This window comes from Pagrus pagrus (genome assembly GCF_965226575.1).
Source record: "Pagrus pagrus genome assembly, chromosome: 12".
Taxonomy (NCBI): Eukaryota; Metazoa; Chordata; class Actinopteri; order Spariformes; family Sparidae; genus Pagrus; species Pagrus pagrus.
In genome coordinates this window covers 21,739,932-21,759,273 of record NC_140196.1, presented here as the reverse complement: position 1 = coordinate 21,759,273, position 19,342 = coordinate 21,739,932, and the positions used below count along the sequence as shown (strand labels likewise).

Below are 19,342 nucleotides of genomic sequence, written 5' to 3'. Positions count from 1 at the left end.
TCCCAGTTTTTTTCAGATGCCACCTCTTTAATTAAATTTCATGAAAACAATCAAAGCAAAACAAAATTGCAGCGTGTCACCCGAGCATGCTTTTAGCTGTTTACCTAGGAGGAGTGTTATTCCAATTTTGGTGACATCGCGTCAATTCTGACAGAAGCATCTGACAAAGTGTATAATATAAAGCATCCTGAAGGCCGAGCAGTTAAGATGCATACCATGTCCATGTTCCATTCCAGCTGGAGACACTTTTTGCACCTAAATGTTTGTTTTCTGTCTTTATCTACACTGTTGCAGTAACAAAATGCCAACAAAATAAGCTTGAAAAATAGAAACGCCAAAGATTTGTTTGAAGTAATTAAGAAATAATGCAGCCAGTACATAGTTTGTCTGCCAGTGAGCACTAACAAGTTTATTTTTTAAATGTTAAGTGCCGCCTTTTAATGGAATCTCATAAAACAAAATGTGTTTGTTAAGTTATAAAAGTGTTTTATTTTTGATTGTTAAAGGATATGGCCTGCCATCATGAGAACATTGATATTGCGAATTGCATCTTGGTCGGAAACCAATCAGCAAAAGGATAAAATATCTGTTGCCACCAGAGGAACATCTGGTGGCATGTGGCAGCAAATACACTAATCTTTTCCAAAGCAAATTAGCATAATGATTCTGGCTTGCAAGAAAAGCTACTCTACCATATGACCTCAAAAAGGCATTGCACATCATGCTGCTGTGTAAATGATTTTTATCAGTGATACCACAGAATAAGAATTTTCACTGTAGTAATTTAAATAAAACATACAAATAAATCTAGAAACAGAACGAAAGCATCAAAAGTGAAAGCTAAAATGCAATCTGCAACTTAAACTTACTCTGTAATTGTCTTGGAAGAAGGCCTACAGTAGCTCATTCAATAATTAAAATTTACTACATATTCAAATTACATGAAATAAAAAGGAATTCCTTTCTCCCCTAAGTGCAGTGTTCCTACAAATGCATTTCCATATAACTAGATGTGCTTTGTTTAGAGGGATTCTTTGGCAGACCGTGTCCCTGTCTGGTCCAATTACCCACAACAGTTTACACCTAACATTGCTCATGTCAGCATCAGAGATTCAGTTATAACCTCATAAATGATATTCATTATGGAGTGCGTTCTCAGTCATCACGCTACAAATTTTCCTCTTATTATATTGTTTGTCAGCTGTAACAAAGCTATCAGAGCGGGCTCATATAAAAAACATGACCAATAAAGTACTCCAATAGGCCTACTTCTGCAGCTGCCACAGGGGTGTGTGGAAACATTGTCGAGTAGCTCAACTGATTTACAGTACAAGTTGAAAAAATAGAAATTGCAACTTCATGAAATAATATTTAAATATTGAGTCAGCTGTGCCTTTTGAATACTTGGTGTTCTGATGTATGTGTGTGAAAACTAGTCAGCAAGCGAAAAAGCTAATGTCAAGTTAAAAGGAAATAACAGTTCAAATGGTTAGCTATACTGTAGTTAGCTAAAATGGACGGTTAGTTTGCCAAAAAAAAAAGATTCCATGCATACATTCATCATGCATACGTACAGCATACATTGAAATGCAGCATACGTACATACAGCTCAAAGTAATGGATAAATGGTTGAAATAAATAGCCTAAAGTAGGGCTGAGCAAAATATACAATACATATTCTTATCATGAGATGAGATTATATATCATCCTAGATTTTGGATATCATTCTATCGTGATACGACAAAAGTTACTCTGTAAGTAACTCATTGTGTTAATATTTTGTGAAAGTACATCAACAGTCATCGCAACAATATTGATCAATATTGAGGTATTTGGTAAAAAATATTGTGACATTTGAATTTGTCACCCAGTCGGAGCATTTAAGAAGTGCTTCTATGGAGAATTCAAAATATCAAGAAATATATCCTGTATTGCAATATTACTTTAATCTCATATTATCCAGCCTTAATTTAAATTCAAGGATGAATGGTTGAAACATCCAGCTTTACAACACAAACTTGACCAAACTGACATAAACATATACAGTTAAATTGTATGAAAACATTTTTGTAACAATATCCACGTTTATATAACTAATGGTATAAAACAACATTCAGTTTAAAATCATTTGAAAATTCAAATGAACGTTTGTAACTTTGACAGGTGGTGATGATATAGGGGTGCTTGAGTTCATCTGACAGAGCTGTGGGGGTACGTGTGACCGTTGTCCTTGAACATAATATAAAAACCATCAAAGAGGTAAATGATTTGCCACATCGGCTGACCCTTTGATTTCATTCCGGGAGGCTTTAGGCTGCACTGTAAGCAAAGATGCATAATTAACAACATGCACCATATTAAACGCAGTGTAATCTGGATCAAACCTACCCCGTGCCAACTAGAGCAGATTGGCAGGAAAAGAAGGAGGGGGGCTGAGTTGTTCTTTTGCTTTACAGCCAACTGTGCATTCGCTGTATTTCATGATCTTTCTGCATGTCTCTTTAGAGCCAGTCCAGACAGTAAAATCAATTGGCCAGAGTGGTGGAGTTTTGGACGAGTTTTAACTGCATTGTGGGGGCGATAGAAATCGAGTCCAGCGGTGTCTTGTGGGTGTTTTTGTTGCTGTCTTTATGGGGACCATAAAACCACTGCAGTAATCTCCCTATCTCTCTTTTATCTCTGCCACAGGCAAACAGACGTGCCCCCCAGAGAAATTTGACTGTGGGGGATCCACCAACAAGTGTGTCTCGCTGTCATGGAGATGTGACGGGGAGAAGGATTGCGAGAACGGGGCGGATGAGGAAGACTGCGCTTCTGGTGAGTTTGTTGAAGTCAGCTGTCAGTTCTCCGCCATAATGGAAATGACCTTAAATAAATACATGTTTCTGCTCACTCACATTAATTCAAAATGCCGAAGTGAATGACTTGATGAGGCTCACAGTCAGTAGAACAATACTTCCTACTTTTTTGTATTTTATTGGCTTTTATCCGTTCTGATCGCACTCATCATCCTGAAGCTTCAGACATTAAAGCACAGCAGGGAACACTCCGTATGATTAGAGGGATTTCAAGTGAGGTTTGAGTTTCAAGCCAGCTGCACTTGACAACAAAGTCCTCTTTGATGCGAAGTGATTTTTGGTGTGGAACATCAGATATCTGCAGCTTTCTGTTCATATTCAGAGGTCCCTGTTATCACATTTTGAACCTCGAGTCTTCAGCCTTTCCACTGCAAGGCCCTCACAACCATCAAAAATGACATCACCTCCTACCCAGCCAATCAGACAACTCAACCGTGCACTACCCCCACCCCCCGCCCCCTGCAGGGACTATCCTTGCCCTACTTCTGAGGCGCCGTGAAGAATCGGCTTCGTCTTTTCTCCCTCTCTCTCTCCCTTTGCCTCTTCACGTCAGAAAAAATTGATTGAGGCAACAGAGCTGTAGGGGGTGTGGTGTTTAGAAGACTTTGAAGATTGTGCAAAACGGCACGTGGCGACAAATGCACAGAGGGAGAGAGAGAAAAAAAGCCGTCTCTTTATTATCCTATATAAATGATGTTCGTATTAAAAGACATCTGCTCCCTGTTTAGTTGTTTGTGTGTGTGTGTGTGTGTGTGTGGGTGTTCGGATTGTGAATTCATGTTTATTTGTTAAGAATACACATCATTTTGAGTTTCTATTTAGAGGAAGCCAAATCAATTTGGCATAAATTGAAAACATAAATCAGAGAAAATTATCTTTTTAAATAGATATGTCCTCTCTCCTCCAACTGCCTCTAAGATACAAGTACTTTTAATTTGTTGTGCACTAAAGACACTTTTGCCAGATCAGCCTGTAAGTGGCCTGTCATTGACTCCCCGTCTCAAAGTGGCCCCACACACAAGTGGTAGTGATTCCATTGACTTTAGATCTAATGCCTTCCTAGCTTAGATGGCTTTTCACTGCGCTGTCCATTGAGACCCAGTCTAGCCTGTGCTAATCCCCTTTTCATTCTAATGTCTGTATTGATGTGGCAGCCTTAAGCCTCTCAGTTGTGACATGGGGGCAGGCAGCAGGCTGCCGCCCATCCAGGCAAAGGCCAAAATCCCTCCAGAGGTAAACGTTGCGCAGTTTGACCAGGAGGGACAAGCTGACTCCGACACCAACACAGAACAGTGCAAGATAGCATCGCAAATTAGGCCTATTAAGGGCTGCTCAGGCCAGTTTATCTGAAGACTGATTAGGCTCAGTGCCAGCCTGAAAGATATCTGAATGAAGAAGCTTTTAAATGTTACCTCACTGCAGATTAATCTGAAGGTGACAAGCATTGATTCTACAGTGTTATGGTGGTGGTCCAGCTCACAGAGCTAAGGAATGATCATACAGCTTTACATTTACTTCCAATACCAATTGTCACACCACTGCACAGAGTAGTCCGATGTTTATATTGCTCTATGAAAACGTGAGGCTCACTTGATGTTTGCCTAACCCTAACCCTATGCATACTGTACTGACCATGCCTGGCTATCATAGCAGTGAACAACAGAAAAACATTTGCATTCAAAATACTTTCCTTTAGCATTATCCATGTTTTGCAGACTTGTCAAATCATCACAGTGTTGAGTGTGCTGTAAGGCTACAGTGTAAATTACACAACCTGTGTGAATGCAGACTAAAAGGAAGTTATAGCTGATGGAAGTAAAGCTGGGCACAGACGATAATTGCCTTATATGTCAAACACTGCATGCACTCTTAAGTGCTGCAGACTGAAGGCTTTAGATCTTTCGCATTTACAGTCGTGCAGTGAGGCGAGGCAGAAGTGGTGGAAATCACCAATCGGTCTGAGTACGTCTGACTGTTCGTTGCGGGCTAGCTGTTGGCACACGGGCACCAGGAGAATTCACTTCAAAGCAGCATTAACTCTGCTGAATGTTGAGGTTTAGAGGGAGAAGACGAATTAGTTTAAATGTGTAAAACGATGCGGCAGCGGTCAGACCAAATTGACAATAAAGCTGCTGTATGTATCCGAATGCATTTTGCTCCTGCCTGCCAGCAAGGGCTCAGCTGCAAACCTCAGCGAGTGAGGAAGCAAATGTAGTTCCAAATCATCTTTGGGTGCAGTTAATTCAGCACACCGAAGCACGCATCGACATGCGTCGTTCAATAGTCTGTAAAGCCAGTTTCAGGAGGTCTTGGGTATTTGCTCTCTGCACAAGTTCAAAAATCAGCAGAGAGAGCTTTAAATCTTTTTTTCTCGTGTTCCTTTCTGACAGAAGCGATGAATACTCCTGCAGCACACCTCCTCAGCTTTGTGACATGTTTTCAAAAGACTTCAGACACCATCATTCACACTCTATCTTCCCCCTCACGTTTTTGAAATGTTCCCTGTTTAGACCTTTGAGAAATGAACCACGGGTTATAGCCATGAATTCGAACGTACTGACACATAAATCATGTATTGGACAGTTTTGGTGACCTGGCATCCTGTGGTGCTGTGTGAACGTGCTGGAGGTAACAAAAAAAAGTTAATTCCAGTGACTGTCACGTCAGCTCCTGCTCTATGCCACTGTACCTTGTGGCTCAGTTTATTCTCACTGGTGGTCAAAAAAGTTGACAGGGTAATAGTTGGCTATCAGAACTATGAGTTGTCTCTGCAGCTAGTCATAAATAATGATGAGCAGGGAGAAACTGAGGACAAAAATGAGGTCTTTTCCACCAGAAATTTAATGTAGGGAAAATTGCTGCTGTGTGCCAGTACTGTTTGTTTTGTTTTACTCAACTTTTAATCATTAACTTCAAAGTCCAAACCCATTTTCACTTAATCTTGGATAAACAAGTGGGAGATTGATTCATTTACACTTTCTATGATCAACAGAAGAAACTCATAAATGTGTTTAGTTTACAGAAGTGCCACAAATCAACCATCACACAGTTCTTTCACCAGAGTTTCAATGTCAGTGCTCACACCAACCGAAACAAACCAACCAAATGCACCAGATGTGGTTGGAACTGCACCGAACCAATGAGTTGTCAAAGCACACCGGGAACCTGCTCTCTATCTCGTCTTCCCCATTCATGCTTTTGTGAGCATGCTCAAGCTCAATCCCACTAACTGTGAGCAAAAACGCTCAAACTCCCGTTACACTTCACTTGTATTTAGCTGAATGTGATGGGGAGTTTGCGCTCCTAAAACTGACAGAGCTTGAATGTACCTAGTTAGCCCCAGCACGCTCTGCTATTAGTAGAAATTTATAGAGTGCATAGCCCACCGCAGACTTGAAAAAGCAAATCTTGCCGAGGCATCCTGCTAATTGAGTCATCCACATGTTGAATTATGTATTAAGTAGAATCTAGCCCTCACCAGAGGAAGCTTTCCCTGATCAACATTACATTAGGCAGCAGTTCTAGGGAGGCTTTGCAAGAAAGTTGAACTGTCCTCAACCCTCAGCGATGTGGAGTCTAATGTGCACTTACTCACCGGTATCTCTCCTGAGCACGCCTGTCTGCTGGGATCTACTGCAAAGCGCAGGAGCTGGTCTGGATTTGTGTTTGCTTTTGCAATAAGTGTCAGGTTGAGTTGACTGCCTGGTGTGTGCATATAATATTTCTGTGAGGTTGTATTTTGGCTCATTGTCTTTATTCATATTTAAAGCTGCTTGGATAGTATGAGGGAAACAATTACTTGCTGCACTCCTCACAGCTGTCTCCCTTTCCCTGTAGTGCAACTGAACCAGCAGACACTGTGCACCCTCCAACAGCAGAGTTTTCACACAGTTTACTTCAACTCACAACATCTCTTCCTGATTTCATTGTGCTAATTTAGCTAAAAGTGTCAGCACTCGTTCAGTGTCTCTTTTGCCCTCCTGCTGTTAACTTCTCAGTCTTAAAAGACTCTCTACACTTTGACTCCCGCCTTGTCCTCTGTTACCTTTTCTGTTGCTGTAGATGAGTGAGTTGTTTCTTCTCTATTACTGCTGGCTTTTCTCTGTAAATGTGTGTGTGTGGCATCACAGGAAAGGTCAGTCACTGAACTATTTCCCTGGTGAGCCACTGTGACCCAATCTGAACTGGCAGGCAGTGTGAGTCTGTGTGTGTGTGTGTGTGTGTGTGTGTGCTTGTCTACCTTTCTAGGTTTGTCTTTAGTGGATGTTGTGTGTGTGCGTGCGTCCTAATGACCTTGCTGCAGCAGCTGCAGTGGACTTCAGCTCCGTGAGCAGAGCGGACAGTTCTGGACTGCCCTCTCACTTTACATATATGAATATCTATGAGGAAGCTGAGAGGATGTTAAAACACAGACAGTGACTGATGTGCTCAGATGTAATTGTGTGCAGATAAAAGATAAACAACTCTGTTTTTGCATGCTTACACACAACCAGGAAGTCTTTCTTTTCATCTCATTTATCCTCTTTCTACCTTTTTTTTCTTTCTAATTTATTTAGCTTTTTTCTCTCTTTCTCTCACACACACTCACACGCACCACACACTCATCAGCACTATGTTTACGTGATTAGAGTGACCAGTCCTCTCTTGCCTCTACATTCTGAGCCACTGGTTGCCGCGGGCAACAATCTCCCATCACCAAAGCTGCCAGAAAAAGTAAAAGTGGGTTACGCTGCCAGCTTCTGACTACCATGGTGGTAGCCATAGAAGAGGCTCTCTATTTCAAGGAATTAAAAAAAAAGGAATGGGCTATTCAAAATGAGAAATGAGAGTAAATCTCTCAGTGAATTTAGAATATTAATGGAGTTTTTAGTAGTTGTCATTATAGTATATTTTCTGTTTATTAATGTATTATTCATTATGGCAAGCAAACAGAAGTTGCATTTGCTTTGATAACAAAAAGAATCAAGGAAGCCTGTCTGGAGAAATAACTGCAGTTAAAGTAAACTGAGATGTAAAATTCAGGATTAGCAAAGTTGCTATTGTCCTTTAACAACTTCAGAAAGTTCACATAAGTTTAGAGTAAACAGCACAGTCATGAATTGTGTTTACAACTCAAACAATGAGATATTGGCTGTGCCGAGTGGTTTTTAATTATTTTGTGAAGAACTATTTTTTATCTTGGTTCTAGGACAGATTGGTTTGAAAAGGGTCTGATCACAGTACTTGCAGGATGTTTTTAGTTATCGTCTATTCAAATTATGTTGATGAATTTTGATCTAAAACTAATGGAAAAAAAACCTTTCCATTAAAAAAGAAAAAAAACACTACCTCATTAATTAATGCCAAAATGTTTTTAGAAATAAGAGTCCACAGCCATGCTAGTGGCTCTGTTTTGACTCGCTGATGTTAAGCCGGAATAATATTTTGCGTGTTCCCCTTCCAAGTTAAGCATGTTAGAGTGCTAAAATTTGCATTAAATACAAAGTACAGTTGATGGTGATGGGAATGTCATTTGTTTTGCAGGTCATAAACCAAAGTATTGGACAAAAGGCACTAGAGATAAAGTTAGGAGAGCATCAAAGTTGCAACAATTTGTATGCTGTTTCACTGTGAACAACCAGTGTCAACCTAATGATTGTGTCAAAGTCAATGGATCACTGAAGTCTCCTCTCCTCTGAATTCATCCTCTGTGAATCATGAATGTCTGTGCAACATTTAAATGAATTCCATCCGGTAGTCTTTGAGATATTTCAGTTTGGACCACAGTGGTGAACAAACGGAGCGCATATAAAAGCCTCAATCTTGAGCATTGTGTGCATTACAGCAACTAAAGTATGTCTAATTTCTATGTGTGTACATACATTATACTGTACATTGCATGCTGTACATGCAACATATCCATATATACATATACATATCCATTTGGTGTTCAGTATGTTATTTCCCTGCTTTTGTTGAAGCAGCCACACCAAATTATGTAAATAGATGGATAATAAATCTAAAAGTTGTGGGTTGAGTGAAACTTTGGGTCCCTCTGTGATTTATTTATCATTTAAAACCCACTGACTTGTACAACATTATACACGGGCAGTCTGTGGGCACAAAGTTGCTCAAAAGTCTTGAAATGTATTTCCTCAGTGGAAAACAAAGTCTCTCTCTGTACATGAGTGTCCTATTTACACCAAGCCACTCATGTACATTACTAATGGTGTGCCCCCTGTGTAATAATGTACATGCCTATTGAATCTCCTTAATTATTTAGCTCGAAATTAGTATGGAGTGAGGGTAGAGGCATAACAGGGACAGTAGTTATAAAACACATCAGAGTCAGATGGAAGCTGTTTAATATTAATGAATATAAACCTCTTTCACTGAACTGAATCCACAACACTTGTTTCTGGTTTCGGATGTGCTCCCCGTCCTTCTGTGGCAGTCATGACAGTACCCGTGAATTATGTCAACACTAATGGAGAAAATAGATATTGCTTTTAACATCTGGTACAGTATAATTACATAGGACGGTAATTGGGACACTATCTCGCATGTGATATGTGTTCACCCAGTTAAACTCACCATGTGGGAATGCATATAATTTTCCACTCGGCGGTGATATTTGATTTCTCTCTTTTCCAAAGCTGTTTTTGATTTGATTTGATTACTTCTAGTGTCTGAGCCTCATGCAGCAAACTGAGGACAACTACTGAGCTTTTCATTATTTTTCAACTGATGGTGAAACATTGATGCTTATAATTTATATTCAGAACATTTTGAAAGGAGTTATGAGGTTGAATTGAGCTGTCTAAGAGTCTGGTGAAAGAGGCCACTCTGTCGTCTCGTGGTACAGCAGCAGATACGTCTGTATGGCCTTGCTTTTGAGTTATATTTTGCTATTGACTATTATGAGGGCATAACAATACTAGAGCATGTTGATAACTTCAGCTTCAGCTCAACAAAATTACTATTTCTGATCAACAGAATTTGTAAGCTATAGGTGACCTAGATATATAAATGGGGACAAAGCTAAAACGAAGTTTACTTTATTTATTTCACCATCGTCATATTACAGTTACTAATCCTACACAGCCAACAATAGATGCATGACCTCATGGTTATGCATCCTGCAATCAGCTCTTTAAAAAAGAAAAATGGTATTAAAACGTGTTGCTTTTACTGACTTCCAAATGAACGCACTAGAATAGGGGTGCCCAAAGCTTTTATGTTGGGGGCCCAAAACTGAAAATTAATGGTGGGCTATGGGCCAAAAGCGAATACTTAAAGTATTGTATTGTTACGATGCAAAAATGGTTCCAGGATCTGAAAAGTTAACTTGGCTGACACCCTTCACTAAGTGTCACTTTGGCATTTACATTGTAATTTTATAAAAACTTAATTAATTACTTTTTTTGTTTTTATAGAAATAACTGGGGGGCCAAATTGAACCTTATGACAGGCCAAATTTGGTCCACGGGCCTCATTTTGGACACCAGACAGATCAAGAGCATAATGACAGGAGGCGGTGGTGCTCATACTGATTTTGTCCACGGGGGCCGCAGTAATCAACAGAAAATGAAAGGTTGTTGTAGCAGCTTTGAAGAGTAATCAACCTTTCGATTTACAAATGAGTATCAGTTTAATATAACTGTGTATGCACATAAAATCTGGACTGGCACCAGACCTTCAATGTGACCATGTGGGAGATGTGGGATTTCTCCTGCAGGACACTGACAATATACTACCACTTTTAAAAAGTGCTGATTCTGTGTAAAATGTTTTAAAGCAGCGACCCATTCCTGTTACCAGCTTTAACTGCCAAAGGCAGCGGTGTTAAAGCTGAACTCCCTGTGGTTTGTGTAAATATCAAATTCAGCTTCTTCCTGTGCTGGCCCCTGTGTCGCTATGGGCTCACAGTTGGAGCTCTGACTCTCTTCACAGCCTGAGTGCTTTTGGCCAGACATGAGTATAGATGGAGAAAGCTGGAAAAGGTAGCAAGACAGATAGAGAGAAAAGGATTTACATAAGCCTTGAGGTTGGCTTTGTGAAGAGGAGAGGTACTGTACAGTACAAACTTCTCCTTTCTGCATGGAAACATATTAATGCGGTAAGAAACAAGGTCAGTACTACAAAACCAAAACACATGAAGTAGGCGTATGTATTTAGTCAGAAGTGAGTCAAGACAACAATGTGACTGATGATATGCCTTAGTTAGAAATGTGTGATTTGCAGCAACTACAGAACAGAGGTAACCAAACTGCTGTGCTGTGCTAGCCCTACCTCCAATGCTGATTTACCCAGTTTTCCCACCTGTTTCCTACAAATAGATTTTGGTGATTCAACATCTTATCAACTGAGTTTATGATAGCTCCTAAATAAAGCATTAGCAAATCATAATGGTGCAAAAAAAGTAACACCAGATAAACTAGCTTGCTAACTGCTAACTAGCCCTGGTGAGCAGAATAGGAAAACTGCCATCCAAGCTAGGTTAAGCCTCTGTATGTATAGAATTTATGTAATTTGGTGGGTTTAAGCTACATTCAAAAGATGTACTAAACATCTAAAAATGTTCATGTATATGTGTTATATTTTTGATTAGTTCATGGACAACAAAAGCTGGAGGAATGTCTGGTTTGTAGGTGTTGTTCCTCCTGTGCCATTTTTCTCAACTTCACTTCCACCGTAGTTACCGTCTGCATTTGTAGGTAAACTGTTCTATAATGCTGCAAAATTTATTGAAATATTATTGAAATTGTTATACAGCCAGGTGCTATATCTAAATTTCTGCAATTTTTTGATAAATCTAAAATGTGTGTCAAAACATCATAGTAAGAAGTACTGTAGCGCTGCAGAGATGTGTTGGCCCACAAATCTTGTTCTCCAGGTGTAAGAAAACATGTTTGTGTGGTACAGACTCTACCAAATGTCAAATCATCATGATTGAAATGATTGGAATGATTGTTTACCAATTACCATACCCACAGGAGTCATATCGAGGTCATAATATTTGTCAAAATAATCACAAAATGATTTTTTTATTTTTACCATAGTGTACAGACCTTAAAGAAACATACCTAGTTTATGGATAACCAAAGTGTCCTTGTTGGCTATATACAAGAGAAAGATGAGCCAGGGAGCAGACAAGAAATAACAAACACACTAGACAGACAGGGATCCTTTGAGAGAGAAGGAAGTACCATGATAGGGGTCCGGCAGAGAGAGATGAGAAGGACCGCCTGATGGCAGAGAGAGCTCTATTATCTTTTGCTCCACAGGAGAGGAAACCTCTCACCATCTCCTTGTGATAACTACCATCATCCCCTCTCCTCTTGTCCAGCACCTCCCGTCCGTCTCTTCCCAAGTTATAATACCAATATTTGACCTGCCTGAGAAACTCTATTTCTATCACAGCTTTTTTAAGCCAGTAGGTTTTTCACTTCTGGCCTTACTGTCTCCCATCTACCTACAGCTGTAGCCGATGTTTAAGATTCATCTTTAATATTACTGCGAGCAGAAAACTGAACCTCTGGTGTGCGTTTTTCATATCTGCTAAATGCTTGTTGCATCTCAGTTGATTTTAAAGCACAGGCCTCTAAACACGTTCATTAAATTCCACTTTTCAGCAATCAGGGGAGAGTTAACAGCATATTGACCAAACTAAACTCAAGATAAATGTTACACCTCCCCTGCTTCAGTGCACAGTTGTACAGTGAGATAGAAGATGCAGGCGCTCTGTTTCTGAGTATTCTTCCTTTCTGCTGGTCCTCTAGATGCCAAAGCCTGCCCAACCGGGGAGTTCATGTGTGCCAACCGTAAATGCTTGGCCTCCGTGTACGTGTGCGACGGTGACGACGACTGCGGAGACGGCAGCGACGAGCTCAAGTGCACCTCTCCTCTGACCTGCGGGCCCAACCACCTCCGCTGTAACACCTCAGAGTGTGTGCCGCTCATGTGGAGCTGCGACGGGGACCCGGACTGCTCCGACAGTTCAGACGAAGGGCCGGAGCGATGTGGCGGTGACGGGGTCCCGTACCTGCTTAACCGCCGGGCAAACTGCACTGCTGAGGAGTTCCGCTGTGCCAATGGGGAGTGTGTGCGGCTGACGTGGAAGTGTGATGGCGATCCAGACTGTAAAGACAAGTCTGACGAGTCTGACTGCCGTGAGTTTCTCTTTCTGTTGCTTTTCTTTTAATGTCCCCGCTCCCTATTGTACCTCATTGTACGCTTATGTGCACCCATGTTTATGTTTTCTTTGTGAAAATGAGCTTATACATTCTCTATTGTACCAAAGCTATCTCTCTATTCATCTTGGAAAAGGCTGTCCTCTCCGCTTACATTGACGCAGGACAATGATGCTCTGTCTGAAAGGGTTTCTGTACATGTGGAAGATGTAAATGTGTTGAAGGACAATAGAGAATGATACAAATGTAGCTGTGGTTCTCTGAGTGATGAGGCTGTAGTTGTGTCTCATTTCCATCCTACATGTTATTTATAAGCAGGTTTTGAAAATGAAGTTTGACTGGAAATGTGTTCTCAAAAAGAACACTATACATACTAATAATGCTTTTTTTTAGTGTGCTGTTGATGTACACTCTTGTCCCACTATGCAAAGCACAAAGAAAATGCCGATAATTTTGTAAAACAAACTGGAGACCATCTTGCAATATGTTGACAATCTGATCCACTTATCTACAAACTTGTGCTTGTTTTGATGTCAACTCCACACCTGTGAAGTTTCCTTACTGCAACTCACACGGATGTGATGCTATCAGACTAACAAAATCAGACCACAGACAGACAGACGGACTTACAAACAGCTGGCAAAGTACTCAAATCACTTCTGCGTTAGATCCCGCTGTAATAGGTGTCTAGAGTCTAGGACCTAGACCACATTTTACAATGATAACACACCCACACAAAAGGGCAGCCGATAAATATGAATGAAATTTGAATCATTATGGATCCTATTGCTTTTCTGGCCAAGACCTGCCCTACTCTGCCTCTGATTGGCTGGTACTTGCTGCTTTGCCTCTACCCTGCCTCTGACTGGCTTACGACATAGTCATACATGCAAAATCAACATCTGCCTTCCATTCACTTCTATTCTATGCATACACTCTGCACCGGCGGAAGATTTTCGTTCACCTGCATTTGCATTTGTGTGACAACAGCCTTAACCTGATATCCTTTCACCCTAACCAATCTCACTCCTCATGCCTAAACCTAACCAACCCAACCACGGACGGCAACCAATCGTAGGCAGAGTAGTGGGATCCATAATAACGCTGCTGGCACACACATTGCGTGATTTTCTGTTAGTAAGATACTTATAACTTTAAAGAGGAAGTATGCTATGACTAATGGTATATAGTACATTATCTCTACAATCGGTATGTAGGGTGATATTGACACACATTGGTTTGCGATAAGCAGTTTTGTTGAAATTTCTGTGGCTTTTCATCTTGTTTAAGGTCATATTAGGCTTGGGTTAGTGTTTCTTTATTTGATTCTGCATATGCTATACTACCTCTATGAATATTTAATTAATCGCGTAAAGATGTATTATACTTCAGACCAATCAAATTCCAACACATTCATAAGTAATCACACTGAGTCAGTTTTCTTTTTACATTATCGCTGTGTGGACGCTGTGTCAAGATATCTATTTGCTTTGAGACTGGATGAGAATGGAAAAAAATCCCAACAAATAACATTGTCTTCCTCTTCTGAGGTGTTACTTTATCATTTAGCACATTTCCACTCTGCGGGGAGTTGGCGTTTGTTTGTTTTTTCTAAATGTGTCTGGTAAAGAATGTGTTTCTGTTGATAAACACCTTGTGAAGATGGGGCCTTGTGATAAAACGGGTTTTCCTATTTGCTGGTCATTGATGGGAGAGCCCTGAAGCTCTTGTCTAACTAAGCCAGAGTGCGAAGCCCAGATAGTCCCACTATTCATTATCAAGATGTGCGGTGCACACATCAAACCCACCTCTCACTCTCTGTGGTGCCATATAAGCAGCACTTACAAGAGATTGATGTTAGCCAACTGGATCCCTGCATTAAGAGGGAGGCCTGGAGACGGCGAAAGGCAGCGGCTTGTATTTGTCCAGAGGTGACTGTGTAACCCATTTATGCTCTAGCTTCACTACTTTTGCTATATTCATATCCTGTAATGTGCATATGAGGATTGCTTTACCATATAATTTAATTTTCCTCTATCCCTTTACCTGAAGACAAATGCTCTTTATCAATATATTCTTATGAATATACAGTGTGTGTGCATGTGTCTGTATGCAGCACTACGTTATTGTCCAATCACATCTCTAGATTGATCTCCCAGATACAGAGAAACAATGTATAGAGAGTCTGTTCCTCTATGTTTGTATGTGCATATGTGTGTGCATGTATGTCCAGCCTACAGCGGCTTCATCTCCAATACATTCCCTCCGTTCAGCCCATCGTGTGATAACCCTAAATCATATCCCCTCAGACATATATATTGCTTTTTAGTGTGGTTTAGAGAGGAGTTATATGAGCATACTAGGCCCCGTTGATGAAAAGCTTGTCTGTGCTCGGGATATTAATGAAATTTGGTGTGGCTTCATGCAGCCTCCATCTTTGCGTTACTATATTGAAAATCATTCATCACACGCCCTCAGGTTGACTGCCTCTGTCCTAGGCAGCACCTTACACAGGCTGTGAGAGAATACAGATTGCAAAGCATTTTTTGAAATGTTTTTGAGTTGGGCTGGGTTAAAAAACGCTCTTTTTTTAAGTGATCAGTCCATTTAATACTAAAATCGATCTTTTCATATATTCCGAATGTACAGCATTTTTAATAATGAGATTACTTAAATTATAAAATGATCCCATTCATTTTTAAACTGCACATCTCTGAAATCATTAAAGTAAACATGAGTGTTTTTTAATAGTGCACCAGATTAGACAGTTCGAAGTATAAATGTACTGCCTTGGTTCTCTCAGAATCTCTCTCATACCAATAAAAAAATGATTTGATAACTAAAATATACTTAACCAAAGCATATCAAATTGAATCAGAAACTGAATTAAATCAGGACCATGTGAACTGGAATCATATCGATAAGGGGAATCAGTGTCGATACCCTGCTCTACTTTAGAGCATGTCTTGCCTTTATTAGCCAGAGGAAAGAGACTCTTGAAAAACTGATGGAGTGGAAAGGTCTTGTGTTGGTTCTGACTCCAGGATGTTATGTTCCTCTTGAAGGGATTAAAGGGGATTTACAAGTCCAATTTCACATGTGTGTTTAAGTGCGTGTTTGTGTGCCTCTTACAGCCCTGTTGACATGTCGCCCTGATGAGTTCCAGTGCGGTGACGGTTCCTGCATCCACGGCACCAAGCAGTGTAACAAGGTCCACGACTGTCCTGACCACAGCGATGAATCTGGCTGTGTCAACGGTGGGTACACCTGTCATCGCTGTCTGTGTGTCGAGCTGCCAGAATTTGTCCTCCTCTCCGCCTCTTCACCTGATTTCTTCTGTTCTGAAAGTGTCTGTTTGAATCTGTCTCCCTATTTGTCAGTCTGTCTGCTACTTATATTTGATTCAGTGTGTCTGCCTTCTGCACGTCTGCCTTTGTGAAATACTTTAAAAGAAGTGAGTTATGATGGCCGGTGACAAGTTTGATGATCTGTCTGATCTGTATAACATGGTTGCCCCTGCAATTTATTGCAGAGATAAAGTGAATTTAAGATGGTAGTAACATCGCTGATATTAGAGTTTACTACAACCCCCTTTGTATTCACTTGTCAGCCTTATGTTTGTTCTCACTTTTAAATGTTATTCAGCTTGGGGTTTGAATCTAATACAAAATTATCGGCATTAATATTAATGCAATTGATAATAATGAATTATTATTAATATCGGCATCTGTAACTGTAGACATCTTTTTGCCTTCTGCGGCGTAATTTACAACTGGATGTTACATAGCTCCCTCACACAAGGAGAAAATGTGTGATCTGGACATCGAGAAGCTAATACTAGAATATTTACATCAAATAATACACACAAAATAATTTGATTTAATGTAATTCATTCTGTTCCTTGTAAACAAAACAACACCAATATCACAATATAGTGTCATTCTGTGGTACTGTTTGTTTATTTATTTTTCCAGTATGCCTGAATCCATGTGAATGTAGGATAACAATGAAGACAACAACTATATAGAGATTTAATGACAGAATGTAAAGCTATTGCAGAAAAAATGCAGACTATAAATTATATTCAAAATAGGGTTTGATTTCATTAATACCATAAGAATAATAACTTCCTTAAAACTTCCATGTAAGTAAACTTGTATGACATATGTTTGCTGGACATAGATTATTGTGAAATGAATTGCTCTAATGACCACTATTGTTCTGTTGTGAGGATTCAGCCCGGTGCTTTGTGTGAGCTGATTTCATTCTCTCTCTCTCTCTATAATGCATAATTTACCAGGGTGCTGCAAATTATTTTGCAGGAAATTAAGCCCTGGCACTGTGAAACTGGACCAAATTAAAGTTCAGTTTTTATTTCACAAGGCTTTTTATGTTGGATAATATGAATATCTGAGCAGGGAAGTATTTGTGTGCTGTCACTTGTTTCATGCGAGCCTTCAATAATTTGCCCAACCACCGGAGATTTTAAATTTGACGGCACACCCTTTCAGATGCATGAGGTTGTGAATCAGTTTGCAGTAGCTCGTGCAAATGTATCTTCATGAAGTTTATAGTGTAGATGCTGATTGTATCTTCTGCTTTTCTGTTGCAGCCACCAAATGTGAGGGACCCCTGAAGTTTCTGTGCAAGAACGGAGAGTGCATTGATAGCTCCAAGGTGTGTGACTCTGTCAAGGACTGCAAGGATCGGTCAGATGAGCCTAAGAAAGAGTGCGGTAAGAGGACTTGGTTGTGACCTTGTGTTAGCTGACTTTTCATTTGGTCTGCTTATAGGTAAAAGCTTGTTCTTAATTTCCAAGTGGTATAAATTGAGGGAAACTGTGTGTGTCAGCAGATCTTTTGTCTCAGCCCCGTGCAACGAGGCAGCATGTACATATGTATATTGTAAATGGTTTCAAGCAGTTAATGTAGCAGCGTAATCATGTTTTCCATAACAAAATGCAACTACCTCCCTCCTATTACCTTGCATTTCAAAGGCTTCGGAGGCTCACTCAAATTAGCTGCAGCCTCCGTTGATCAGAGCAAGAGCCTGCATGTACTAATTACCATCAAATGGTAGAAAAATCCGTCTTCTGCTCTGCGATAATCTCTGTTCCCGGTCGCTCTTCCAATCTCTGTATACCATTACCTCTCAACCTATTTTACTGACCGCAAGTTAACAAAAGTGATGTCTGTTAAAGAAACAAAGCAATGTGAGTTTATTACTCTGTGTTAGCCTGTTCTTATGCCTGAAAATATTTTCAAAATTACCCTAAAACACCTATACCAGTCTAGCCTAATGTAAATTCAAAGCTGTTGTTGAACCATTTGGAGTACAGGCTTGGTATTAGGCTCTTTTGAACGTTTATAAGCCTGCAGATGACCTGTAACTGCTTCTACAAGCTGGAAAACACAAGATAAAGTCTTGCATGGTCCAATTTCAACTTTGATAATAATATCACTAAAAATGGACACTTAACACATGTTTATCTGAGGAAATATCTTGATGCTTGGCAAAAAAAATGCAATTTTATGACTTTAGAATACCCCTGCTTGAGAGTAACAGTGGCAAAAACTCATTGTAGATCTTTATTTCCTTATTTACACTAACTTTGTGCATATGAAATAGTCAAAAACAAGTGATTATATTGAGAAACAGCCCTTTCAAAGAGTAAAATGCATAAAAGTACATCAACTTGCATAATTTCCAAGTTTATGGCTTTAAAAACTGTAATAAACAATAGATTACTGGATTTGAAATCTCACTAGCAACATAATGCATCAATCATCCAGAGGCTGATGTGTAAGTGGCTCAGGAGAGAGGAAAAAGATGAGAGAGTGGGTCACTTGTCTATAGATCACTCATTGGCTGGTTTAGGCTCCGGGGCAAGCTTAGAAGCTCCTGCTTGCTCAAATGAGCTGCCATCTCAGGATCGCCGTTGTAGAGGGATAATGGCATCTGCTGTGAAATGAGAGTTTTGTGACTGAAAAAAACACGAAAAAGCATCCGCGGTCACAGTTTTTCACCATTTTATCTCCATTTAATCATGGAATACTGTGTTTTGGACTAGATACGTTACTGAAATGGATCTACTGGACATTTGAGAATAAGAGACAGTTTTTGTTGCAGTTTGAGGCACATACTGAAACACCCAGACAGTATATTGGTGAGAAGGCAAAACTTAGCACATGCTAGTTTTTTAGCTTATTTGTTTCTTTGTTGATTGTACCTTGCTGATGTGGTTTTGTCTTGAAATGGTTTGCATGGATAGAATTTAAGCTTTCTAGCCATGCATGACGTTTGCTTACTTAA

At 40.0% G+C, this 19,342-nt stretch overlaps 1 protein-coding gene across 4 annotated transcripts in view; it reads left to right on the top strand.

Annotated features, from left to right (window-relative positions):
* LOC311266659 (low-density lipoprotein receptor-related protein 8-like) overlaps positions 1–19,342 on the top strand; it is a 96,378-nt gene that overhangs the window by 44,817 nt on the left and 32,219 nt on the right. For all 4 annotated transcript variants that reach the window (XM_084369129.1, XM_084369127.1, XM_084369128.1 and 1 more), the window contains exons 4-7: positions 2,689–2,817; positions 12,620–13,009; positions 16,165–16,287; positions 17,643–17,765. In XM_084369129.1, the coding sequence (XP_084225255.1) occupies positions 2,689–2,817; positions 12,620–13,009; positions 16,165–16,287; positions 17,643–17,765 (765 nt within the window). The remainder of the gene's footprint in view (positions 1–2,688; positions 2,818–12,619; positions 13,010–16,164; positions 16,288–17,642; positions 17,766–19,342) is intronic.